Consider the following 27,435-nt stretch of genomic DNA (forward strand, 5'->3'; position numbering starts at 1 on the left):
TTTTGTACAAAATGTTGACTTTGGATTCAGTCCCTCGTCCTTTACGGTAGAGTCACATTAGGCAGTCCGTGTCACTCCACAGACAGTACTACAGGAATGATTGCAGCGACCAATAGTTCTGTCAACGTACAAACACTATCACATCAGAGGATTGCTTATAGATGATGACTTTCTACTCTACCCAAGTAATGTTTGAATCATATATCAGCAGGCATGCAGGTCAGACCATTCAGATAAAATACACCAAAATAATACACTTGTAGTTAAATTAAGTCTTTCCTCCAGGAGGCTTACCTAAGAATTGTAAATGTTCAAAATCTAAAGAGAAAATCTAGCACCAAACTTTGGTCATATTCTCGTTAATTAATAACTAGGACTTCTGCAGGCTGGTCCAATGGGTTGTCATTAAGTTCCCAAGTCTCTGCTCTGAAAATCAAACATCCATTAATTGAGGGATTAAAGAGGAACACCAGAAACCCTTTGTTCCATAAAATATAGACTTCAGGTTAAGTATATAGCTGCAAAATTTGTCAGAAAAGGTTACTTATAACCGTAAAATTTTATGAATCAGAGCCCAGATTTTCTTTTTTGCCTGGATCCGGGCAGATATGTTCAAGGGTCTTGCTATGGTGGCTTCCATGTTGCTATAGGGTAGAGATGGGATTAAGGTTTCTTGGCTGATGACCTGGCTGGTGATTTAGCAGATGATTTTGAGGGGCTGGTCTGACATGGGGTGACCTTAAGATGGATGAAGATGGAGGAGGGTGAGAGGCTGGAGCCATCCAGCTTTAGCAGTCGGACATGACGGTATCCTGCAGAGAAAAAGGAAAGAGGATCAGGACAGTTAATGGTTATTCATGATCTATTGGCACGTATTGTGTTTGCCACTGTCCCCATTGTTGATGATCTTTACTGTCCCCATACACACCTGTGCGGAGACTTGTAAAAGGCAGGGTGCATTGTCCTAGGAAGTCATTGCTTGAGGTATAGTCATGGTCCTCCACCATGAAGCGAACCAGAGCCAGGTCAGGAACATGGACGGTAAAGTTGAAGGTACAGTCCCATCGTGGGTTAAAGCCTGAAACAGAAAAAGAACTTATAAAAATACCTATTTTTTGCAATCACAGGTTATTTTACAGTGAGGGCGTTCCCATTGGCTGTTCTACAATTCCAAATGTGTGCACATCTCTTCAGATGGTGAAAGGTTGATTCAGCTGTTGAAATTTCCCGCAGAAAAATTAGCTATTCCAGCATAAACAACAACTGCCTACACTGCAAAGCAACCAAGTCCGCCAACAACCATTATAAAACAGCAAAGCCTTTCAGAGATGGAAAATTTTTGCTAATATTTAACCCTTCTACTAACCATAACCATAACCAAAGGCTCACAGCTGCAGCTAATTTAAGTTCATGTTTTATGTAGCTAGAGCCTCGAATCACAGTCTGTCACCTCAAAGGGCTTTACAGACCCACACGTTTGCAAAGAAAACAGGATGGTTATTCTAATAGAATTAGACTTAACCTCCAGACTGGACTATTGCAGCAGCATTCTCCACGGCTTCCCCTCCACCAACCTTCACAAACTACAATATGTCCAAAACTCAGCCGCCCGATTGCTCACCCACTCCAGAGATCACATCACGCCCATCCTTCAGCACCTTCACTGGCTCCCTATCCAGCACCGAATCCATTTCAAGATCCTGCTAATCACCTACAAAGCCCTCAATAACCCCCAATAACCTAACTCACGTCTGCAATTCAGACACACTCCCCGCCTTCAAAAATCAACTCAAAACCCATTCAAGATAGCTTACTTGACCTGACTCCTGCCGCCAAACCTGAAATATAATCTCTCATCTCTATTTTGTTTTTTCTGCATTTTGTGTTTGTGTGTGTTCCAAATGTGTTATGTTAAGCGACTTTGAGTACCTTTTAAAAGTGCTATAAAAATCAAATGTATTATTATTATTATTATTACTATAAAACAGCATCAGGATCTCACAGTTCAGCTCTGTCTCCCAGTAATTTTCCACTCAGCCTGCCTCCTCCTCACTCTGCCTGTCAGCCTCTCCCACCTCATCAGCCCAACTCCTTTCACCTGTTCACTCAGGTGCCTTTGATTACTAATTAAGCTTTCTCAGCTTTTCAGCGATTTATCTCAGACTGATTTCCTGTTGCCGACCCTGCCTGCCTCGGATCTACCCATCTCGCCTGATTCCCAGTTAACTCACCAGCCTTCTGTCCCTGACTTGGAGTTATTCAGCCCACTAATGAGAGACTTTGCTGTTGCATTCAACCTGTTCTGTGTGCATAGCACTTGTATTGGCCTGTATTTGCTGAGTTTACAGTAAAATCAGTTACAAACTGTTCCTTGTATCCTGTGTGTTGCAAGTGGGTCCTTACACAATCCGTTACACAGGACCACAATCACAATTGGCATGATTGAAAAGAATGCCTTATGGATATTGTATTAAAACATTGAATGTACAATATATTTTTTCATAAAACAACTGTGTTACAACAATGTTTAGGTTGGCATGCATTCCTACAACTGCAACTTGGAGTTGCCAGAGGCTTCTCAACCTGGGTCCACCAGGTTTTTCTGTAACTTTCAACCCCATCTCATGTGTGTGTTAGGAGCAGGTGGGGGAGGAGTTAATCGATATTCATAAATGTTAATTTGACAATGGGTTATTTGTCAGCAGGGAAGGCATTTACCATTGTTGTCGATATACTGAGTTTTCTTCTTAATGTTGTCTATGGGAACACCATGTATCTCCACCCACACCTGAGGGTCCACAATTGAGCTGGGTTTGTCCCATTCTGGTTTTGGCAGCTGCTGAGCTGAAATAACCTGAAATAACAGTAAAATCAGAGCTTAAAATTCGGTCAGTGACAGTATACATTTGTGGTATATACAGTTATGGAAAAAAATATTAGACAACCCTTTTTTCTTTAATTTCTGGTTCATTTAATGCCTGGTACAACTAAAGGTACATTTGTTTGGACAAATATAGTGAAAACAACAAAAATAGCTCCTAAGAGTTTCATTTAAGAGCTGATATCTAGACATTGTCCATGTTTTTCTTGATAATAACCAAAATCATCATCAAGAAAACCATGGAAAATGTCTAAATATCAGCTCTTAAATTAAACTCTTCTGACTTATTTTGTTGTTGTCCAAACAAATGTACCTTTAGTTGTACCAGGCACTAAAATGAACAATACATTGAAGAAAACAAGGGTGATCTAATAATTTTTTCCATGACTGTATTTTCTTCATGGCTTCATGTTTGGATTCAAAATGCACCCTATTACAACTACATGGAAAGAAACATCCATTTACCAAACTTAAAATCCTGCTGTAGTTATATATTGTGGAACATCATTACCTTTTCAATGCAAATTGACATAGTGAAAATACATTTGGAACCTGCATTTTCAGCTATTTTGCAACTTTATGGGCAGGTTTACCAGCATATTACCTTAATAGTGAGCAGGACAGGTTTGTGGCCAGGACCTCCGCCAACATTCTCCGGATTGAATGTGGTGTCAGGTTGGCACATGAAGGGAGGCTTCAGTATATACCCGGACTGACCATTCTGGCGGAACCTGCCTTGGTTCAGGTCCATCTGCTCGCCAGGTGTCTGAAAGTTCAAAGCAACTGGAGGAAAAACAAAACAGCAGTGTCAGCAGCATACATCTACCACAATGTTCGTTGGATATCAAAGAAGAATGTGTCTCAGTGAAGACGGCCTGCTTCTGTTGTGAATAGAATTACATAAATGAGTTCTTACCAATTTGACAGCCTGCATTCCACATCTCCTGAGGGTTGTAGTTGGAGGACTGGAGGCGCTGGCCTGAGGGGTAAATCCTGCTGAGCTGGTGGCTGTTGTGACGAACAAAAAACATCCCTGGAGGGGCAGGTACAAGAAAAGTCCAATTAGTCCAATTAGTGAAGAAGAAAGACTTCAGACTTGTCCTTCTGCTGCCTGTTATAGAAGCCAAGAACAGCCATGGATTTTTTCGTTTTTATGCGGTTATCTTGTGATAACGACTTATCTCATTATCTCGATATAACAAAGATCGTTTTCTCGTGATAACGAATTAGATAAACTTAGGTTGTGAGGCTCAATTAGGCTGTTTTGAGGGAAGTGCCTGACAAAAGGCAGCATAATCAACATGTTTTACCTTATTAATTAACTATAGCGACCGTATCCCAAATCGGACATATTTGCAATGCCCCACTTTCCGGTGTTTCACGGTCATGTTGAATAAGATTGCCACCACCAGTGTAGGTATAATTAATTTATACATATATAACAATCTTTATGTGAAATTTCATTTATGTACATGGAGATTTACATGTCTAATTACAATATGAATGTAACTCTGATGAGAGAAAGCAGTTATTTTTACTGGACTGTATTTTATTGTGAAGGACAGAAGTATCAATGGTTGATAACGGTGATATTTATTTGGATTACCCAGAAACATCCAATTTCCCTGAAAAAGGTGTCCAATGTGGGATACAGTTAGCGCACGGCTAATTTGCCGTCGTTAGCGTCCTTTGTGCTGATGCTGGTAAATCTGAGGCTAACGTACAAGGTTAAAACAATATATGGTTCGAAAAATAAGAAGTTGGACTGTAGTTTCACACCATTTAATTATTTTTTTACTAGTAGTTAATGTGAAATTTTGATAGAATCTCCGAACGGTGTCCAATTTGGGATACAGTTACGCTACAGATGTCTGTAAAACATAATGGGACTGTTTATAGTTGTCGACTTGGGTAAACAGTGTAGATATAAGGTCTGATTGAATCATATTGTGAAAAGACTGAGTGTTCCACATGGCTACTTAATATTCATGTGTGACCATTATCATGGTGTCTGCAGGCAGTGTAAGCCTACCTAATGTGTATATGATGCACTTGGATGCAAGAATGAGATAAACACTGCCTACTCTACGCCCATGTGCGTAAAATTATGCACAGAGCTGGAAACTGGCTGTGAGCGGCTCACTTCACTAGTAGTGAAGTTTAATTACACTTATAGGCAATATTGTAATGTTAGTTGTCAAGTCAGAGAGATCACAAGATAACAATCTTTGTTATATGGAGATAACAAGATAATAAGTCGTTATCACGAGATAACAGTGCATAAAAAAATAAAATCCATGGCCATTCTTGGCTTCCGTAGCCTGTAACTGTCTGTATACAATCAATTCACAAGCAAACTATTTCCCTTAACATTGTGAAAGTACATTTAGTCACATTCTTACATACTATAACGTACCTGAGTCCTTTGCGTGCCTGAGCGCTTCACTTTCAGAGAAAGAGGACATGTCAGTTGCTGGGCTCTTGGCTGCTTGTTCAAAGCTTTTAAAGGACACACTGCGGGTGTACACCACCAGCTCTGACAGCTCTGGACTCAGCTTCAACACACCTGGCTAAGATGACACACACAGAAAACCATCACATTTAACCCAAAAAAGAGCCACTGCTGCTAGGATAAAGGTGAGCTGGTGGTGTTGTACCCACCTTCTTGTCCTCTGTCTTTTTGCTGGGCTTGCCTTCACTGCGGCAGGCCTCTTCGTCTGATGAGCTGAGATCTGAAGAGCTGCACGAGCACTCCTCCACCACCTGCTCCTTCTTCCCCTTCACCAGGATTTTACCCTTAAGATCCTGCACACAAAACCACATTGTTAGCCTTCAATGATTTTTTTCTTGAGATTTTGTAGTTGTTCTGTGTCTTTTTGTAGTTGTTTTGTGTCTTTGTAGTTATTTTGTGTATTTTTGTAATTGTTTTGTATTTTTTTGTAGTTTTTTTGAGTACAGTTGTTGTTGTTGTTTTGCCCCTTTTCATAGTAACTTTAAGTCTCTTTGTGTCACTTTGCAGCTATTTTGCATCTCTTTAGATGCAGTTGTAGAAGTTTTGGTCTATTTGTAGTTTTTTATGTCTGTTTGCAGTTTATTTGTGTCTCTGTAGTTGTTTCCTGTGATTTTGTAGTTATTTTGTGTCATTTTGTAGCTGTTTTGTGGCTCTTTGTATTCCATTTATGGTTGTTTTGCCCATTATCTCTTTGTGTCACTTTGCAGCTATTTTGCATCTCCTTGTAGTTAATTTGGTCTATTTGTAGTCTCTTTTAGGTCTCTTTGTAGTTGTAGTTATTGAAGTATTTTAAATTAAGACATCTACTGGGACAAACTTTTGATTCCCCCTTAATTGCCTCATCAAATACTCTAAAGAGAGTCTTTGGTCTTGGTCATGAAATCCTGCCTATTAGTCTGTGATCTCTATGGCCTTGGATTCCAATATATTATCCACTAATTTGACATGGAAAAGTAATCTAAAACTATCATTTACAGAGGCAGAATGGGAAGAATCCTTAAGAATAGGGACAAAATTGGCAAGGAAACTGTGAACAAGACTGATCCAATTAAAATGATAAAGCCTTCTGGATGCCATCCAGGCTGCATGAAGTGGGTTTAGTTGACAGTTTGGAGTGCTGGAAGTGTATTGACAAAGAAGGTACTTCAGTATGACAGGCTTAGGTATTCCCCTTTCCCCCAGTCTGTTTATTTTGGGTTACTCTTCTTATGCTAAGATAGAAACGTCTGGTGAAAGACTAGAAAGCCTCAACAGCATCAGACCAATGAGAGACACTACCAGCCTTGTATATCGATTTGTTAATTAAGTTTCCAGGTTAGGTTAAAAAAAAACTGCAATAAACCATTTTATTACAAACTTTTTATCATTATGAAATTGTAAAAAAAATGTCCTGGATAATTATTATCAGAATGACAAAAAAATCACACACATGAATGAGTTGCCTCGAGGGAGTGTGATTACTGGGGCACAGATCATGAGTGCACACAGTAAGCCTTGCACACGTTATGATGATGTGGAAATGTAGAATAAGTGTGCCACAGAAGACCAGATGTCCCCACATTTCCCATCAGGTTTGTTCTCTGCTTTACACAAAACCCTAACAGTGGCTACCGAGACAGATAAACTGTTTACAAGTGCTGCGCAGACCTAGCAGAGACTTTGGGTATTAGAAAGTGTGTCAGAGTGAAGTCCTTGCATAGGAATTTGACTGGGAGTCAGTCATTGGCTATTTTTAAACCATAGCCACATACCATTGAAAAGTAGCAACTATGATTCAAATATCTATCTGGACACATGATTTAATCATGGCAAGTTTTTCTTAGCTTTTCAGGCAACTGCAAAACCTTCCATAGTGCGGTTCCAGTTTCAGTAGATATTATCATTTTTATGGGGATTAAACTTTCATCTGGTAAAGAAACAGTGTCTCTTGCCTCTGGAGACGGCAGCCTGTGAAGATCCAAACCATCGAGGGGCTTGGTGAGCAGCTTGTCTCCCAGGATTGATCGCAGGTGTCGGGCCATTACTGTCTGCTGCTCCACGGAGCAGTGGTTCTCTATTGACAGGATCAGAGGGTATGGAGATGCCTGGAAGAGAGGGATGATGGTGCAAATCAGGGAGAAAAGGATTTTTTCTATGGAGCAGAAGAGGGGAAGGAAATTACCTTTTGCCCTGTCAGCAAAATTCAGTACATATAGTGTATAGTTTAGAATCTTAATCCACACAAATGGATTAAATCTGTTTAGAAACCACATTTCTAAGCTCATCTGTACTGTATATCTCAGCATTAATGTGACCAAAGGATAAAATATGCCTGTTTTTTTGGTTCAGATTCTACTCACCTTAAAAGCATATTCATTGATTGTCTCAATGACTTCGACAAAGGGCACTTTGGATGTGAGGGTGTGTCCATGATAGATGACTGGCTCTCCTTTATCTCCATCCCAACAGTCCAGCTCCACACAGCGGCAGCCATGAATCAGGGCTCTACAAGAAAAATCATAATTCGGAATTTCAGAAACAGAGTGAGTAAATCACTTTCTGTTGGCGACGAGTAGAGATTGCATCAACAACGAGAGACTAGCCACGTTCCTGTCTGCAGCATGCGTCAAGGCCGAATTGGCATCTTTTAAATATTTTATGATGGATGGAGTTTTATTTTGAGTGTAATTTTTACCCTTGCACTACGAATTACATCCCTGGGTTGTCGTCCAAGCCCTCTTAGCATGTCTCTATCATCTATGTCTCATGCCGCTCCCTTTGTGACCTCCTTTCAACTCTTCTGGCCTCCCTAGGGAGGTGCACAGCCATTCTATTTAGAGCTCCTTCCAGATGACCAGTCACTCTTCAAAAGAAACTCATTTGGGTACTTCTATTCACAACTGCTTCCTCCACTGATGGATGTTAATTGATACATCAAGGCTCCTGGTCTGTCTTTGAGCTTTAAGCATATTATTACTTGTTTGTATTAAAACCCCCTTTCATAGTGCTGTCCGGCAAATGTCCTGCTATATTGCCGGAAAGATCTGTGCCTGCTTTTCACCTTAGGCCGTTCATAGTGATCCCGCGAAGGCGAGATATTCGTGCCCTTTCATAGTGCAGTACGGTGTCGTGGAACGAGTTGGGAGGAGACGATAGTCAGAGCGGCAGCAGTGCTGTGCAGTAGCACAATGCTAATAGGCTACATAGTTAGCTCTGTATCAGTACAGTGTGTATGTGCTGCAGCAGAATGTGTTCAGTTAGCGACCTCCGTTTGTTTACAACAAGCACCGGACACTCTGTGGTGAATTAGTGATGCTGGTTTGTTTACTATCAGCGGTGGACACCACATGTACAGTTAGCATGCAGGTTTGTTTACAATAAGCGGCAGGCGCTGTGAACATCAACGGCGGGAGGTGTGTGTTAGATGTCACGCACAAAGTCAAATATTCTGCCTTGACGGGATGGCCCGTTCACAGTGGTGCCGCTTCCAACAGTCCCACCAATTTTCAGCCTCTGTGACTACCTTTAGAGGCAGAAAATTGGTTGAATCATATGATCCAGCAATCCGGGCGAGTTCATAGTGGAGACGAGATGCTACAGAGCTGTAAATGCCCCGGCATGAAACGGCACTGTGAAAGGGGGTAAAGGGAAACATACTAAGTAATCGTATCCAAAATCTTTACATCATAGACACTACCATCAACTATTCCTGCAACACATTGCCAACAAAATTGCAAAATTACATTACCCGGTCAGCCATACCGGTTCTAGGACAAAAAGATAAGAAGTTCTAGTCTTGTTTAAAGATAAGATCCACCACCGTCTACTACTCCACAGACACTGTTCTAAAGCTCCACAAATCATTATGGCAGCCCAACAACATGCGGAGGCTTCAGGATCTCAGGGGAAACACTTAAATCCCAAGGGCCTTGTCTCGATGGAGTTTACTAACTGCTTGGTCTCTCCCAGGGAAACAGGTAACTCCTTCCTCCAACCCTGCCTTCTGTATAAAGAGGTATGTCTGTCATGTTTAGAAGCTCCTGAAAGTGGTACGCAGGTGTCCACCATACTGACAACAGCCTGGCCTACTGTAGGACATGCCAACTGAAAGACCTTCTTCATAGCCTCTCTGACTTCTGCCCACTACTGAGTTTTTGATTTGGCAATTCATTTACATGTGTACAGGTATGTTCATTCTTACCGGATATATGGCTCTGTGCTGCTGTCCCCAGTCAGCTGGTCCTTAGTGAGGTAGGTATTATGGGAGGAGGAGATGAAGTAGTGTGCCATTGGGTGTTTCATGTCTTGGTAAACCCGAGCATGTTCTGGGTTGAACATACAGTTCTCCTTGGACAGCATGTACATGGTGAAACCATTGGGGGTCATGAACTGGTTCTTCTGGGCTGTACCGGGCAAAAGGCACATACACGAGTCAATAAAGGACAGCAGTTGTTATATTGTGAGCAAACTGCTGGTCATAGTGCAGCTTGTTAAATGCTATTATATATTTAACAATTTTAGTTTGATCATATGTTTTTTGACATACAGTAGAAAGCTGATATGATATGATCTGTTTGGTTGTTTTTTTTTCAAATAAAAGACATTTAATCCAGGTTTTGTCTTATTTTTTTAGGTAACAAAGTGCCTCTTGCTGAGGTCAGAGGTCAGATTTAGATTGTTCAGAAGTACAATGTTTCACAAGCCATGTCTGAAATCAAATGTGTATTTAGGTTTTCAGATGAAAGGTAAGCTTGGCTGTCATAAAACTGGCTAATCACTGCATGAAGTAGGCGTTAAAAACTGGACTGGTGGCTGAGGCTTCATGATGCCAGCTGCACATCACTTCACCAATGAACGACAATGGATCCAAGTGGGGGTTCAGTATCTCGCCCAAGAATACTTCAACATGTAGACTAGTGTGGCCAGGGACCTTACAACTGACATTCCAGTCACTTGGCAACCACTCTACCATCTGAGCCACTACCACCCTTTAAGCTTAATTGAATTTATTGTTTTATACGTGGAATGAGTAAAATACAAATTGGATTATTTTGCATTAGACAAGCGCTATTTGTCGACATTAATAGTATCTGTTCACATTTGTTCTACAGGGAAAATAAAATATACAGACGATCTTACGTTTTTATCTCATTTTTTCTCATTCTGTTTGAATACTGAACCATGCATGCAAAGGTCTACGGATGACCCTGAAATGGGATCAAGTACAACAATTTATTGACTGATTTTTATATGCGTTTGTGTGTTTTATATATACATTAATTTATATACAGCTTGTTATCTAACTCAGTAAAGACACTGGTATCATATGTGATTGGATGGTGGTATATGGTGGTGCTGGTGTGTGTATACAAGGGGCTGATAATAGCCTCCTTACACTGGTTTCCAGTCCCAGTCCAGGACTCCTTTTAGCTTTATATTGGTCTTTACCAACTCTGGACATACTTTAATCCCAGTAACTATGCCTATTGATACTTTTTGTTAGTACACGGGTTGGTATTTCACTGGTAACTTGCACTGTTGGCATTCTGGTTTAGGAATTAAGGTTCCTTGCTGGGGGCTTACGGGACAGCTGCTCGACGTTCTGTGTTTGTTGGTCTCCGACTGGACAGGTAGTGTCTAATGGGTTTATCAGTGCCGCTTTACTGAACACACACCAGATAAATGTTGATATTTTGCAATATATTGTTACTAAGCACCGTACCCCACTCATTAAGTTCATAGCTGAGGATGAGGCTTTGGGCATGGGTGAGCGAAGCGTCCTCCCCCTGGTCTTTCAAGAATTCCCTCAGGTCTACAGTGGAAAGTACACAGCCATTTGCGGAATAGCGGATAAACACAGCATCCAGCTCCGGCCTCCGTAACAACTCCCTGCAGAACACTTCAATCTCTCCGTGGTCCAGACGGCCGTCGGCTGACTGGTCACATTTCTATCAGACAAACACGGTGAGACAAACAATCACTCTTTGTTTGGCATTTCATCCAAGCAGCACACAGTTAATGGAGGTCTGCCATTAGTCAAGTAAAATGGATTCATAATTTAATTACTGATTGAAATGCCAGAAATGGGGCCAATGTTTTTAGGTCTGTGTGTGTACTCTGCTACCTGAAAGAGGCTGCGGGCGTACTGGTCACTCAAGTCAATGTTGATCATCTGCAGCAGTGTCTGGATTTCTTCATAGCTCATCTTATCGTCGTGGTTCTGGTCAGCCCGACTCAGGTAAGCATGAATCCAAGTGGCACAGAAGCAGAGTCAAGGAAGCAGCAGGAGCAGAAATGTACATTGCTTGGTTGTGTTTGACCAATATGACGTTTTAAAGCACAGAAGTGATTCTTAAAGTACCATCCACTCAGAAATGTGTTTCTTATGTTTATGTCTTACAATGTTTAACATCACAACTTTGAAAGCCAATCAAAACCATAAAAGGGATGTCACACTGAACATAACATGTTAATGTTAACTTTTGTTGTAAGTTAACGCTAGCTTGCTAGGACCACTAGCCCGCTAGGACCACTAGCCTGCTAGTACCTGGCATCGATCACATTGCAGTTAAATGAATCAAATAAAATGAATGATACATGTTGAAGTTGGTCTTGTTGGTCATGATAATCCCTCCCCCAGCCCCTGACGTAAGCGGTTTGTGGTTCAAGACCAGCAAAGACCAGTTTTCCTGGCAGAGAGCCGGTTATTAGCTGTGGAAATGCAATGAACTGGTTCAAGATTAACTGGCCCTCAACCTGCCTTGGTTGAAAAGGGATATATGTGTACCTTAAAATACACCATGGTAGTGTTTTTCTGGCAAAAAAAAAAACAAAAATGTCAAGGCATTGACTAGATTAGCACTGCCTATAGATTCGTCATTTCCTTCAATCAAAAGTGGAGGATGATAAAATTTTGACATATATTTTCATTGGATACTTGTTGCACTGTTGGCATTCTGGTTTGGGACTCTTAAGGGTCCTTGCAGGGGACTTACGGGGCCAAACAATAATTATTTTAAATGTATTACTTATATGTATAAATATGGTGTATAATAATAATTGTCGACACTATTGTCTCTGCATATACAGTGTAGAGAGTTCTACAGTTGCAAATGAACAACAATGAGGATATTGGTCAAGTTTCTCCTTCTGGGTCATGTTCTCCACCCTCTCCTGCAGGGTGCGGATGCCGCGGGCCCAGTTCTGAGCCTCCTCCTGGCTCTCGCAGAGGAGATCCAGGCTCTTGCGGGGTCCTTTGAAGACCACAGTCAAACACCGCTGCTCGGGCACGGAGCCGGCCATCTGCCGCAAAGTCTCTGACTGGCACCCCTCACGAACACACTCCACTTCCATGACCGAGACTAAAGATGTGTGAGGGGAACAGAGGAAAAAGTGGTGGGAAAAGGAAGAAATAACATCAAGAACAAGTTTCCCAATTAATTATGCATCCTGTTATCAATTGTTATGAACTCCAGGAGGATATTCTGAGTGCTTTGTTGTTTTTTTCTGAGGTTTTGTTAAGTATTGATCCTGAACCTCTGTTGTCACAAGGGAAATATCTGAGAGCTTTAGCAGAAAAAGTTGGGCATTTAAAAGGACGCCACAGTGACATAAATGGTAATTAAATAGCCATTGTGTTGGGAGAAAACTTTGCAAATGAGAAACTGTCAACGAAGTCTGAGCCACCAAAGAAGAGCTCAAGTCGAGTCAACATTCCCTGAGATCAAGTCCAAGTCAGTAGTCGAATTCAAAGATTTGATATAGAAACAAAAGAGGTCTACATTAAACATAATGACACACTGTCACCATTTCAGGGAGTTTATTCCGTTCTTCCAAAATCAACCAGTGCTTCCAAGTCACAAGTCCAAGTCATCAGAGTCTAAGTCCGAGTCAAGTCCTGGAAATCAGGCTTCCAGTCTGAGTCTAAGTCATCAGAGCGTGAGTACAATTCAAGTCCTAAAAGTTGTGCTTTGAATCTGACTCGAGGACTTCATTCTGATATATAGTCATGAAAAAAATTATTAAACCACCATTTTTCTTCAATTTCTTGTTCATTTTAATTCCTGGTACAACCAAAGGTACATTTGTTTGGACAAATATAATAATAACAACAAAAATAGCTCATAAGAGTTTAATTTAAGAGCTGGTATCTACACATTTTCCATGATTTTCTTGATAATAACCAAAATCATTATCCATACCTGTATACATAAATCCATTTTGCTGTGTGTACATGTACAGTCTACAGACTGGCACTAATGGCAGCTCACAGCAACTAACTTTCTCTTCCATGCTGTTTTATACTGTGCGGTGTGTATTTAAGGTGGTCATTCTGAGTCACTAAAACACAAAGATTTAATGTGTTTATGCAGATAATGCAGACAATACAGCGTATTGACACACACACACACACACCTGAGCGACAAGTAAGACAATATAATAACATTGCCTTTATTTCTGAGTTTAAGTTAGATTTCAGTTCGGATTTTGCGAAGTATCCACACACTTTTCTTGTAATCTGTGTAACCCTGAATGCTGAAGTACCATTTTGTACTCAAATGTGTATAGAGACAGTGTCAACACTGGCTGGGTGACAAATAAAACTCACTTCAGGACTGCACTGTTGATTCTAAGTCCTACTAAATTAAGACAGAAACAACTTTTCAAACAAGCTTTCCCGAAGTGTTTCCCTCATAAACAGAGCAGTTTTGTGTTATTTTCAACCTGTTTGTTCATCCAACACACCCTGACGCTTATTTCCATATTATTGCGTCCATGTGTGTACTTTAACAATCACATCACACTCTCTAATGGATTTGAATAAACCATATTAAACATCACTGCTGACCAAACGTCAGCTCGTGTTTGCTGATCTCTATTTGCCTATGGTTTCACTGGAAACTACCTTCCTGACAATATATAGGCAGCAGATAGAGGGGGGTTCTGCTCAAAATATGCTGAACATGCTGTTCATAAGAGAATACACTAAAAATAATATTTACTCCATTTGAAATAACTAGATCCTGTTGAAAGCATTAAATTCTGCGCTCCTCAGCAGAACGGGGAAGCCATGATTGCTTTTGCTGAAATATAGCATGTGGATACCCAATTTTATTTTTCCAATATTCCTGACACTTGTGTGGACTTGAAAAAGTGTTGCATATACAGATTCCATTTTATTCCAATTTTTAAAAAACAATCTAAATTTTATTTTTTTTATTTTCAGAAAAAAACAGATGTGTTACAAAAGCACACATTTAAAATAAAAAATATATATAAACATGTATACATATATAACATTTTCCCCCACCCACCCACCTCCACCCAAAAACTCACCCCAATCCTCTTCTTTCATGTCTGACACACTAAAAGAACCGTATACTTACACAAAATAATTGTGCATACATGTACCCATATGCTAAAATTCAACTTGTGTTTTTTTTTTTATTATTTATGTCCTTCTAACTGTGTTATTCTACTCAAAAGGCATTTTTGAATTGGTCCCACTTCTAGCCATGATTGTGCTGATTCCATATAGTAATAGATAAATAATAGAGCTACAGGATGGCCACAGTGAGTAAAATCCACATTTTCAACATTTTGGTTTATGGTGCCAGAGTGGGTCAAGATGAGGGGGCTTATTTAAAAAAAATGTTGTCCCTGTGAAAAGTTTAGAGGGGGAAAACTTTGTTGGAACTACTAATAATTCCTACATATCTGCACCTTGACAAGGGGCACAGACAAGACTTTGCATTGTATTTTTTCGGCTAATCCTCATTTGTAAATTTGCTTCCACAGTCCAAAAACCTGCAGCTTCGATTAAATTGGGGACTCCAAATTGCCCGTAGGAGTGAATGAGAGCGTGGTTGTCTGTCTCTATGTGTCAGCCCTGTGATAGTCTGGAGTCCAGGGTGTACCCCCCTTCTCGGCCAGTGTTAGCTCCAGCCCCCTGCTACCGAAGTACAGATAAGGAGTTAAAGATATTTAATGACTAAATGAAACACTGACTTGCTGGGAAATTACAATGTTCATTTTAATTTATCGTGCAAAAGGCTTGTGCAACTCATGCCCACATTAAGGCCTTAGCCTGGGATTAGGGGTGTTAGACCTTGCTTCATTTTAAAGGGTCCCAAGATAAAAAGCATTGCACTAGACCTCCCAGTCACATTATAGCTAACACACTTGATCTAAAATGAGTGAGGTAAATTACTGGGTGCGACTGACAACCTTCCAATTTGTCAAGACCAGTTAGATCTACATAGGAGCTTTTAGAAGTCGGTATAAATGACCATATGAGAGGTTAACTTGTGATGGGATAAAGAAACTATATTCTTAGAAGACACAAGTTATCTGATATAGATGTGATACATATCTGTTAGGATCTGGAGTTATGACACTGAGACCTGCACACCAACACACACTGTGCCACATCACAGGCTAGTCTAGCCTTGTGGCAATTAGAGGCTTGTAGTGTACTTGGGAGGCTAACCTAGTGGTTAGTCGTATGGTAACTATACAGCACCAAACCACAGGATTCAGGGCAGGCTCTCACCACCATATAATGTCCTATAATCTCAATGTTTGAACTAGAGCAGGACCGGCTGCCGTTTTGGGCTGAAAATAGTTGTAGAGCTCTATAATCACGGCACCGTGTGTGATCCTCAGTTAGTGGAAAAGAGGTAGAGGAGCCGTGTGAGCAAGACCATGTCTGTTCAGAGCAGTAATTTAAAGTGAGCAAAAATAGATACAGTACGTCCATGTTTCACCTTACACACCCAGAGCACTGAGCTCTTCTGGCAAAGGAAAGGCCTGCTTGTTAGCAATTATTACTTAACCTCTGGGTGGAGTGGATTGTGGGGGGTTAACTTAGATACTCCTGTGTTTCTTAGAAAGTAGGGCACCAGGAATTGTTAATTCAATAGCACTCCTTTAGCGATGACAGTTAGCTCTTAAAGTTATGTACTTACTTGATTCCTATGGTCTATGTCTAGTACCATCAGGTTGAATGCACTTATTGTAAGTCGCTTTGGACAAAAGCGTCTGCTAAATGACATGTAATGTAATGTAATGTAATTCATACAAGGTCCCACAAAAATTGTTTCACCTTTTTCCATGAAATGATTGTGACATTGTGATTTATTTGTGACAGATAAAGTGTATATCTTCTAAAAACTGTATTAATCAATCTCTTACAAACACACCACAATGACAATTAAACCACAATTAACAGAGGAATGTGTTTAAAAACAGAATTATTCCAACTTTATGGGCAACCGTGTGTATAAACTCAGCATCTATGACCATAAATTTAATGTCACAACTGTATTTTGGTCATGAATCAATATTTGTCTTCCATTAAATCGTTTTAATACATTTTTATGGGACTTCATTGAATATGTGTGATAAGTGCACCCCAGTTACCTATTTACACCTGGTATTATGTTTCAAATCAAATTAATATGTTGCATTGTGAAAAGTTGTTGCTCCAAAACACATCCGGAGTGAATGAGCTCACTGGCTGAATTTCTCAGATACGTCATTTAAAAAAAAATTGGAATAGAATGGAATTTATTTATTTATACAACACTTTTCCAAGTGTCATTAATATTGGGAAAAATAATCAGGTTTTCACATACTAAACATATCACACTATTTTTATTACCTCTATTTTCAACCTCTCCTGTCCTCTCCTCTCTGATCTGTGTAAACAGCCAGCAGTTTTGTCTGATTTTCAGTGAATATTTGTCATGTGACAGAAAATCAGGAGGGCAGAATTTTATATTTTTGACAAGATCCAGTTATTCCAAACAGTTAATTTTTGGTTTCATTCTAAATGAGACATGTAGAATAGAACGCTTTTGAAGAAATATCACAATTTTAATATTAGTTTTGGTTACTTTTTCTAAGGGAAACAGACTTTAATGTGCAAAATCAGTGAAGATCCCCTGTAACGCTGAAATCATAACCATGGAGGTCTGTTTTGTCTGTTTTGCAATCACAAAAGAAAAACTATAATACATTTATTTGAATGAAAAAAAGGACACTTACAGGACTGTTGCTCCTTGGCCCGGCTGGAGGTTTTGTGGGACTGACACCAGACAGTGACACCATCTTCCATCAGCTTCAGAGTTCGCCGCTTCTGCCAGCGAGGCGATCGAACCTTTACATATGATAAATTAATTCATTACATGTCACTGACCGATCACTAACAAAAACTAGTAGATTATATGTGGTAGTGCCTTTACCTTAACCATACTGGAGCCATGCAACATTTGCTTCACATTTTCATCCTCCTGCACACCTAAAAGACAAAAAGATGGTTGAATAAAGACACGTATGATGTGATGAAAACTTTATGTAATTGCGTACAGGAAGGCATTAATATGTACAGAACCCTGATAACTCAGCAGCACTGAAAGAAAGCAGAAAAAAGGGAGGATGAAAAGTGAAAATAGAAGAGTAGAGCATAGTCTGAATTAGAAGTTAGTGTATATCTCTAGTGTATACCGCAGCGGCTCATATGGGAGCTCTGTAATTGTGATATTTTGGTGCTGAACCAGCAGTTGGGTGTGGCTTGAGATGACAAAGTATGGACGGGGACATAGAGACAGACAGAAAAAGTAGGGAGAAGATGAGTGGTGAGAGTCAGAAAAGGGTTATATGCTGATGAGGTGGGACAGAGGATAGGAAATTCCAATCACATTTAGCTAAGTGCTTCTGGCCTGTTATGAAAGCAATATCCTGTAACACCTTTCACAAAAATAACAAATGAGATGTGGCTTTCAGCTGGATGTGGCTGAATCCCAGCCAGAAGAGATTTCATAATTTGCAACCAATATGTGAAGCTATGTCATTTCTGTATGCATAACTTGTTGATGATATCTGATTATCTCTCCATACTGTTAGGAAGGATGTGCCTGAAGGCATGACACTTGATCCAGTATTTTTAAACCAACTTAATTCCCAGTTTCATCCACTTTTCTTAGCATAATCATCAAATTCCGCTTCTCTGCAGATGACACTCAGGTCTATATTGCAGTTAGGGATGGGAAGATTCACTGATGCATACTGGTGTGCAAACATGACAAATTCTACTGGATACAATATGAGATGGACCCGCGATGCATCCTTTCTAACAACTTTATATTGGTAAAATAAGAATTATCTAGAACAAGAATAAGAAATTAAGAAACTTAGAGATATCAGAAGTAGGGGGGAGGGGGGTAGAAAGCAGCTAAAGCTTCACTTTTCCTGTTCTCATCTTTTACTTGTGCCACTCAGCACTGACTGCTTTATTTTGACAGACTTTTATGTTGGAAGACTACCGCACATTTATACATGTAACTCTCTGAACCCAAAGCAATTTCAGGGTGTTTTTTGCTCTCTTTGCATTTAACTCAGTGTGTCCTTCTGTTTCACTACAGAATATTAGTCTTGCACCTCTATGGGATCAGCACTATCATGTCTAGAAGTGAGGACCACTGTATTTTGTGCAGAATAACACAATTATACTGCCAAACATCCTATAAAAAAGAAAAAGTTGAATTTCACTGATATTAAAATTGGAATACAAGGAAGCTATATATACAACACTTTTCCAAATGTCCACAAGTGTCACGAAGATTGAAAAAAGTGGGAGTCCACATTCTATACATAGTGAACTATTTTCATTTTTACAACCTCTACATGTAACCTCCCCTGTCCTCTCCTCTCTGATCTGTGTAAACAGCCTGCAGCTCCATCTGATTTTCAGTGAATATTTGTCACTTGACTGTTTGGCTCAGCAAAATCAATCATGGCTTCCCAGTGTTGATGAGGAACACAGAATTAACAGCAACAGGCTCTTTCTAAAATAAAACGTTACGGTTATGGGTTACGTTTTTGATGGAGCTTCACGTGTGCTTACATTACGATAGACGATTTGCTCTTCCTAGACTAAAAATGCTTTTAAAACACCTTTATTAAACAGATTTTTTGCTAACTTGCCAAAAACACATTACAGCCTGCTTAACAAAACAATTTGTTTAATTTGTTGTTTTCTTAAGAAGAAATTAGCTAAATCAATTCTATCGAATCACATTTAATCACATTGTGTTGAATCAAATTGTGTGTAATCACACTGTATTGAAATTCTAATTTGGTCATTTAGATTGGGGGATACAGATGTTGTCGTTTATATTTTCAACTTCCAACTTGCCAAACCCTGCTTTGATTATGCAGACAAGCACATGTTATATAGTGGACGCAGGTGATAAATTATTATCATATTATATATATTTACAGGCTTGCAATGCTTGTCATTGTAGATCTAAGAAATTACAAGATACAATGTTTTTGTTTGAATGAATTGAGCTGCTGCAAAATATTCCTTATAAACTCCCAGGCAGACCATGCAACATCTGTTATCCCTCATCCAGATGTTGTCTGGTCTTTGGGCTTATTTCTTCACAAGCAGCACATGAGTCAGAGCTGCTGGGATTATTAGTGATGTGACTGTCTTGGACTGGATTAGCAGAGGGGAGTTCAGTAGGAGTGAGGATGCATCGTGTATGATGCAAAAGGTTTTGTGATAAATGCAGTCATTACTCATGAATCAGTATGATATAAATGACAAAAGACATATTTCAAATACATGCTGAAATCAAGTTCAGTTTTTCGTCAAATCTAGAGAAAGTTATAAGAGTAAATAGAGATTCAATGTCTTAATCTTAAAGGCATTTTGGGAACTACACTTTCGCTTTGCTATTTGCTAGAATTATCTAACAATTGTGCAATTATTTTAGCATGACATATATAATAACTAGCCAGGCTACATAATAACAGGCTTTACCTTGGAAATAAAAAAAAAAGTTAAATCTGCACATATTTTATTTTTTGGCCATCAAACATAAAATCTCGAAAGGAGAGCTTGGCAATATATCATTATGATACTCATTTTATTGTGATATGAGACTAGATATCGTCTTCAATTTTGGACATCATGATATTGTATGTGTTGTCTTTTCTATGTTAAAAAGGCTGCATTACAGAAAAAAAGGTGTTCATTTCTTCACCTGCCAGACTGTTATAGCTGTTCTAAGTCCTCCAAACCAAATGACCTCACGTGCCGTTTCTAACTACCCTCAAATATGACCCACAGGAGTGTTTCTAAAAATAGCGAACACATCATTATACATAAACATAGGCTTCACAGTTTTGTTGAATTTATGCTACAAAACCACTGATCTAGTTTCAGGGGGAAAAAAGCTTCCTGGTTAGGCATTATAAAAAACAGTAAATAAATGCATGCAAGGGTGGATGACGTGACTACTGGAAGTGACATACAGCAGTTACGTAAAAATGAAAATAAGTGATTTTTCACATTGTGAAAGTGGGTGAAAGTTTGAAGTTTGTTTGACCCAAGCACCAGTCATTATTACTACCGCCGCTAGAGGGCGCCACTAACGGCAAACATAAACATGTATTATAATAAGGTGTTGTATGAATAACACATGGAGACATATTTTGAACACTCTCCTTTAACTGATGGTGATTAAAAAACAAATCTCATTGTGTAAATATCGCCCTATAATATTGACGCATATTGATATGGAGGCATTTGTTTTTGTCCATATCACCCAGCCCTACTCTAAAGTGCATTTATTCACACATTATATCTTGTTTGTTTAATCTGTTCACAAACAGAAATGTAAAAACAGGTTGTGGTTTTTAAGTTTCATTCTGCACGATTTCAAGTAAACAGTGGCATTAAAGGTGGCATATTTCTCAACTTTTGACCAGTCATGCTGAGCTCATCACCTCCTGGCTCCAGCTCTTGTTTTAATGCAAAGACATAATTGATAATAATCTTCTGTATGATCTAAGTGTGTCATAAGACATGTCTATATTGGTCCTGTTGTGTAGCAACTGAGGGAGACCCTAAGCTGCCACTGCACACTTGTATGCACTGCAGTCCTACTTAAACCTGAGCAATCTAATCAATGTGAATGTGGAATGTTACTTATCTCAGGGTTCCTATTAGGAGAGGCTTAAAATAGACTATGATGGGGCCCTGTGGCTTTGTTATGATATCACTTTGTATATTGAGAGAAACAGGAAGTTTTCCACTGCAAAACGTTGCCTTTAAGCCCTCCTTCACAGATACTGCTTAGTCCTAAGCTGAGTAAGCAGGACTCAGCAGTTGAAAACAGAAGTCTCTCTGTGGTTTGGGATGGGCTGGGTCACTACACTCACAAAGGCGTCTTGATACTGGAAAAGCACACACAAGCATGCAGCTACACACACTCCCGTGTACAGCAGTGGGCTACTGTAAATGACGAGTGCGATGTTGCAGTAGTGGGAGAAATGTATTAGTGGGTGTGTGGTGAGAGTGTAAGAGGAAGAAGCGTCACTTAGAAACAGATTAACCTAAAAACGACAGGTAACCAAGCACAGCAGTGTTCCTCAGCTGGTGTGATCTGTGGTTTGACTAATGACAATGTAGTGATATTTACTGTATCAAGAGAGTTGAGATAAAGACCAAACACACAAGCCATTGTTCTGCACTCATCCAGACAAAAGCCAGTGATATTATAACACATGTGATTGCTTATGTGTATCCAACTGGACCTGAGGTCAGTCGGATTCACACTGGCCATGTTGCCAGCAGTGGAAAACTACTGACAAAAGGTTATGGATTCTTGCCTTATTAACATATCCATGTGGTGTTTTTTATATGATACAAGACAATATGGTTGTAAGAAGCATTGAACACCATGGCAATATGTGAAACGATATGGATTACATACATCACATAGCTGAGGAAACAATCCTGTCAATTTGTGGACTGAGGATTTTACTATTACTATTTTAACAAGGCAAAAGGTCAACACAAAAGTATATGGCTGGTTACGATTGGTCAAAGCGATTTTAAGGATTTTGTGGTCGATGTGTTTCATGAATAGTTAATGGTAGTGTATTGGATATTAATAGTTAGTATGCTTTTGTTCCAGTAACACAAACAAGTAATAATAATATGCTTAATGATGAACCTTAGAGGAACAATAGCGCTTTTGCACCACTCGGTGCTTGGGCCCTAATAATTACCTTTGAAATAAAATGAGTGAAGTAAAAGCACTGTCCTTATGACGACAATGACAACGTGTTTGAAACCAGGCACTCGCTGCAAACGTAGAAGAGGACAGCGGATTAGAAGCCTTGAGCAGCCCCGCCCCCTGAACGAAGTGTGATCACTCAGTCACATACAGACCCGTGTGTAGGGCTGATTTTGGCAGTCAGCTAAAAATGATGGCAGAGAAGTGTATATATATTCATATAATGATATATGGTATCAGCACTGCCAGCTACAAGCTAACAAACATAAACAATTAAGAGATGATAACTATACTTGTCATTCTGATAGAACTGCAGTGATTTTGTTGCTAGGTCTGTCTGAGGCTGAATCTCTCACGTTTCCTGTGACAGTAGCCATCTTGATGAGCACTGCTCTTCAACCAGTTAAAGTTCACAAACATCACGTGACACAAATGGCTAATTTAAGATGGAAACAGACAATTTTTCACCCAAGCATTTGCAAGTGGTTTAATTGTTGGTGTTTTTTGCAAAGACAACCTGATCCCCGCGGGGAAAAAGGGTCCTATGTTCCCCAGTCTCATACAAAGAGGGGAACGTAGGACCCAGAGAACATAGACACACTACGATATCACTAGCAGCCTAGCTAACGTCACCATCCGAGGCAAGAAACAACCGTAAACCCCGGTCTCTGTGCCTTAATAACACCAGAGTTTTTCGCCAGGTTGTTCTATCATACACCATTTCCACTAGCTGGGTTTACTGAGATAGCCTGCTTGTAATAATTGTATTAGTATAGAATCTGATTTTAGTTTTCATTTTCCCAGGAGACCTTACATGGTGGCAGGCACCAGTATGATTTGCTTTCACTTTGCAAATCACTCTAAACCACTCTGAAAGCTGATGGTGTCATTATGGTAAAGCCATTACGCTGTGCAATCAACATTAACTCATTAATGGAATGACATTCTATACATTTATATTGCAGCTTTAAATGACAGTCCCACATCACCGCACAATCGTGCTCAAAAAATGAAAACGCCTCATTTGGTGTGAATGCAGCCCAAACGCGGGGCTGCCAACTGCAATGGATTAGTACCTCAATTGACCACAAATAATCCTCTTCAAAAAAATCCCATTGACTAAAAATGTAAAATACAAAATCTGTCTCTGACCACTCAGTTACTAAACTAATGCAATCCTCCTGACCTGAGTTTCTTTTAATTTTCTGAGCATTAACAAATGAAATCAAATGCTTTTTAATATATTCTGCTCTTACAGGACATATTGTATATATGTTATTAGAAGTAAACACACAAAATGTATCACTGCATAATACAGCACAAATTGCATATATTTAAATAAGGCCAGTGATGAAAAGGTGAAGGTAAATATGTCCTCTGGCTGTAGAAAAAAATGTGTTTAACCAGCTGGTAAATGTTGACATTTTCCCACCAAAGTTTAAAATCAGTCTGGAAAAATACAGAGCTGAAACAGCAATGTGATGTCTGTGGTGGAGGATATACATGTTGTTTAATTATCCTTCTTGACAAAAAAAACGAATGGATGAAGGGAATAAAACTGGACATTGATAACTCTCAGTTATGTACGATGCATGCTCATCAGTCTAACAGGATTTTAATTTTAGTCAGCCAAACACTTCAGCTGATTATTATTGTTGAGGCGGTGCTGATTGGATTCTATCATTTTAAAAGACCCTATTATAGATTCTAACTTGTGTCATGTATGTTTTTTGTAAAAATGTAAGAAAGCAACATCAGTATAGTTTATACCGGCCTTCATCAATCATAGATTTTCGCTTTTTCCCCTCATTTTAATCGTTTTTAGTCCCCCGTCTATCTTCCCTCCCTGACCCCTCTCAAGTCTATTAAGTTCTAATTTTACTATGTCGACCTGTTGAGTACAGACGGCATCTGCTGCACATCTGTCTGTCCTGTGAGGAGGGATCCTCATATTCACTTTGAGCACTTTCGCTTTGAGCTTCTCCAATGTAAAGTTTCTCACTTTTCATTATCAATGGACATGTGATAGACTGGTCAGAGAAAACACCTTAGGCTGTGAGAAGAAAAAATATTTTTTGACCACTAATAATTCTATCATATTTCTTTTATGGTGGGTATGGTCCAAATTTGTACTAGGTTATTGGCATGCATGATACTTTGTGGTATTGATTGTAATTTAACTTTATATACAATTTATTTCCTAAAATTTTGTATTAAAAAGCTACTGTTTACTTTACTTGAATATTTTCATTAATGTAACTTTATACTTGTACACAACTACATTTTAGTTGCAAATATTGTACTTTTTATTCCACTACATTTAGCTGACAGCTTAAGTTACTTTTCAGGTAATTAATTTAACATGAAAAACATGATCAATTTGAAATGATTACGCACTGATATAAATTTAACCACATAACAGTATTTTGAGTAGTTGAATTGACAGCAATAAAATGCTGTTTGTGTAATAATAATAATATTAATAATTTAATACATTTTGAATATATATAACAATCTAAGCAGGTCCACTGTGAATAACAAGTAATTTTACTAGTACATTTTGATGTGGATACTTAAAAAAAAAATGCGACTAATTACTTGCAGTGTGGAATTAGTACTTTTACTCAAGTAAGAGATCTGAATACTAATATATCTTATTTATTAATTCATTTATATCAATAAAAAGTGTCATTTTCCCTATTGCATTTGAATAGCTCTGCTTACTGGGGTCCCAGGTCCAACAGTCTTGGAATTGCATAAATTGGAGATCACTAGATAGCTCAGACTTGTGCTCCTGCTATCTCAATCATCTCAAATACCTCAAATCACAGTAGCCTACACTGTAAATAATTTACTGTGATTTTTTCAGTAACTTATTGCCAGCAAATTAACAAGTAACTTAATGTAATTATTATTTACAGTAAAACTACTGTATTTTTGTTTACAGTACTGGTTTCTTTACTGTAAAATAAAAAACAATTAAACACTGATTTTTTTGTGTTTACAGTACTGATTTGTTTACTGTAAGAATAAAAAAAAATGTTAAACCCTGTGATTTCTAATGGTCCTTTATATGGCAATATGGCACAGTAAACAATGCTGTTAATTTGATAATAAATTCATCATTACTTTTTATATAAATAACTAGTAATTGCAAGTAATTACTCTATATACTAAAGAAAATAATTTAAAAGTTTTAAAAGTTTAAAACTTTACTTTAAGTTAATTATTTAAACAGCATTTGTATAGGACTGATTCTGATCAAAATTATGATAAAAATGGAAAAATACAGTAGTCTACTTTACTTTTCATACTGTCTACTGTGTTTTTTCCACAGTAATGTTTAACCTACTGTAATTTTGTCACAAGGACCGATTTTATTGTAAATTATACAGCACTATACTGTAAAAATCAAACACAGTGATGAACTGTGAATAATAAAGTAAATAACTGTAGATTTCGCAGCGATTATTAACAGCGTATATGATAAATAGAATAAATAATATGGCAAAGGAGGAAGTATTAGGTCGACTGCAGTGTAATCAGGTTAAAATCTGTCAATTTCCCATTCATTGTTGATATTAAATATGTCCTTATTATGATTATAGGCTGCAGGGGGCGGGAGATAACGGTCCTCCTGACTCTGTCTTTGATCACTGAATACATGCAGATACAGGAGGAACACAAACACTTACCCAGGTTCCTCAGAGGATCGATGGCCTTTGACTCGGACGTCCCGGCTCCATTCTTCAACCCTTGGGCTCCTTTCTTTCTATTTCCCAACATAACGCTTTATTTCGCTCTGCCTCCCTCCCTTTCTCTGCTTTTCCTGTGGCCGGATCCTGTGTTAGAGATAATCAGTGCAGTGGATCAGCTGAGAGCAGCTCCTGCAGGAGGAATCACCACAAACAGACAGCGCTTCATGTTTTATCCTGGAGGAGGAAAGCAGGAGTCTGGCCAAACCTTCAGCTGCTGATGTCACTGAAATTGGATTTATAAACATAGAGCTGTATGAACCAGACAGGCGTCAAAAACCACAGCACTCAAAGACTTCCTGAGGTGACTTTCAAAATAAAAGTCGTGGATGTAATTCGACTGGATTTCAGTTCAGTTCACTTTATTGTCAAGTGTGCCACATAAACACATGACACAGACGAAATTGCTGTCCTCTCGGACCCACGGTGCAAACAAGCAAAAAAACCCCCAAAAAAACAGACATTCAAACAGACATTCAAATAGTGCAAACAAGAGGTAGATAGTGCAAAAATATATATATAAATAATAATAAAGTGAAAGTTCAGGTAGTCGTACTTATGTCAACACTTATCAACAATGGAAGCAGCTTTACTCACTGTGGGAGTGCTCTTTGGTTTTTCCTTTCTGGAAAGAGGTTATAGGAAAATTGGGTGAATGGCTTGGAAAAGCTCTACCAGAATCCCCCCAGCTCTGCCTGCTGGGAGACAGGTCAAGGTCACCACCAGGAATATCAAAAGCAGAATTCGGTTTAGCATTGACAGGTTTCATCACTGCAGCCAGAATTATTCTTCGCCGCTGGAAGAGTCAGACTCGACCAGAATTTGCTGACTGGATTAAGCTGATGACAAACAATGCCTCCTATGAATTGATGATAGCAAGGTTGAATGATAACAAAGGGAAATTTAAACAGGTCTGGGTTCATTTTCTGAATCATATAAGAGGGGAATAGGTGCCTACAACATGTAAGGGGAGGACGACTTGCGTTTATGTGTGTGTGTGTGTGTGTGTGTGTGTGTGTATGTATATGTATATGTATATAATTATATGTATTTATGTGTGTATGTATGTATGTGTATATTATCATATACTAAATGTTCTGCGCTGTTTATGGGCTGGGATTTGTGTATGTATGTGTATTTACATGTATATGCATTTTTTGATTTTATTCTATGTATTTTTGTTTAATATGGTCAATTTATTTGTGTGGAAGTTTG

The 27,435-nt window shown here is 38.9% G+C and overlaps 1 protein-coding gene across 1 annotated transcript; it reads right to left on the reverse strand.

Moving 5' to 3' along the window:
- Positions 1–26,251, reverse strand: LOC131960101 (1-phosphatidylinositol 4,5-bisphosphate phosphodiesterase delta-3-A-like). The gene is made up of 16 exons (XM_059325330.1): positions 26,161–26,251; positions 17,618–17,673; positions 17,421–17,532; positions 12,505–12,733; positions 11,497–11,626; positions 11,095–11,320; positions 9,574–9,775; positions 7,733–7,877; positions 7,325–7,477; positions 5,543–5,686; positions 5,298–5,451; positions 3,798–3,914; positions 3,486–3,664; positions 2,719–2,854; positions 929–1,078; positions 1–812 (listed from the first exon to the last, which is right to left on the reverse strand). The coding sequence occupies exons 1-16, from the start codon at positions 26,249–26,251 to the stop codon at positions 664–666; spliced, it is 2,373 nt and encodes a 790-aa protein (XP_059181313.1). The 3' UTR covers positions 1–663.
- Between the last annotated feature and the right edge of the window lie 1,184 nt (positions 26,252–27,435).

The sequence above is a fragment of the Centropristis striata genome, chromosome 21, assembly GCF_030273125.1.
Source record: "Centropristis striata isolate RG_2023a ecotype Rhode Island chromosome 21, C.striata_1.0, whole genome shotgun sequence".
Lineage (NCBI taxonomy): Eukaryota > Metazoa > Chordata > Actinopteri > Perciformes > Serranidae > Centropristis > Centropristis striata.

Bases quoted from the DNA above. Each gene is read 5' to 3' on its own strand.
- LOC131960101 (XM_059325330.1), bottom strand. From the start codon at position 26,251: ATGTTGGGAAATAGAAAGAAAGGAGCCCAAGGGTTGAAGAATGGAGCC. The intron at 17,533-17,617 runs GTAAAGGCACTA...TCATATGTAAAG, and splicing joins ATGGCTCCAGTATGGTTAAG to GTTCGATCGCCTCGCTGGCA. The intron at 9,776-11,094 runs GTACGGTGCTTA...TGCCCGGTACAG, and splicing joins CTATGAACTTAATGAGTGGG to CCCAGAAGAACCAGTTCATG.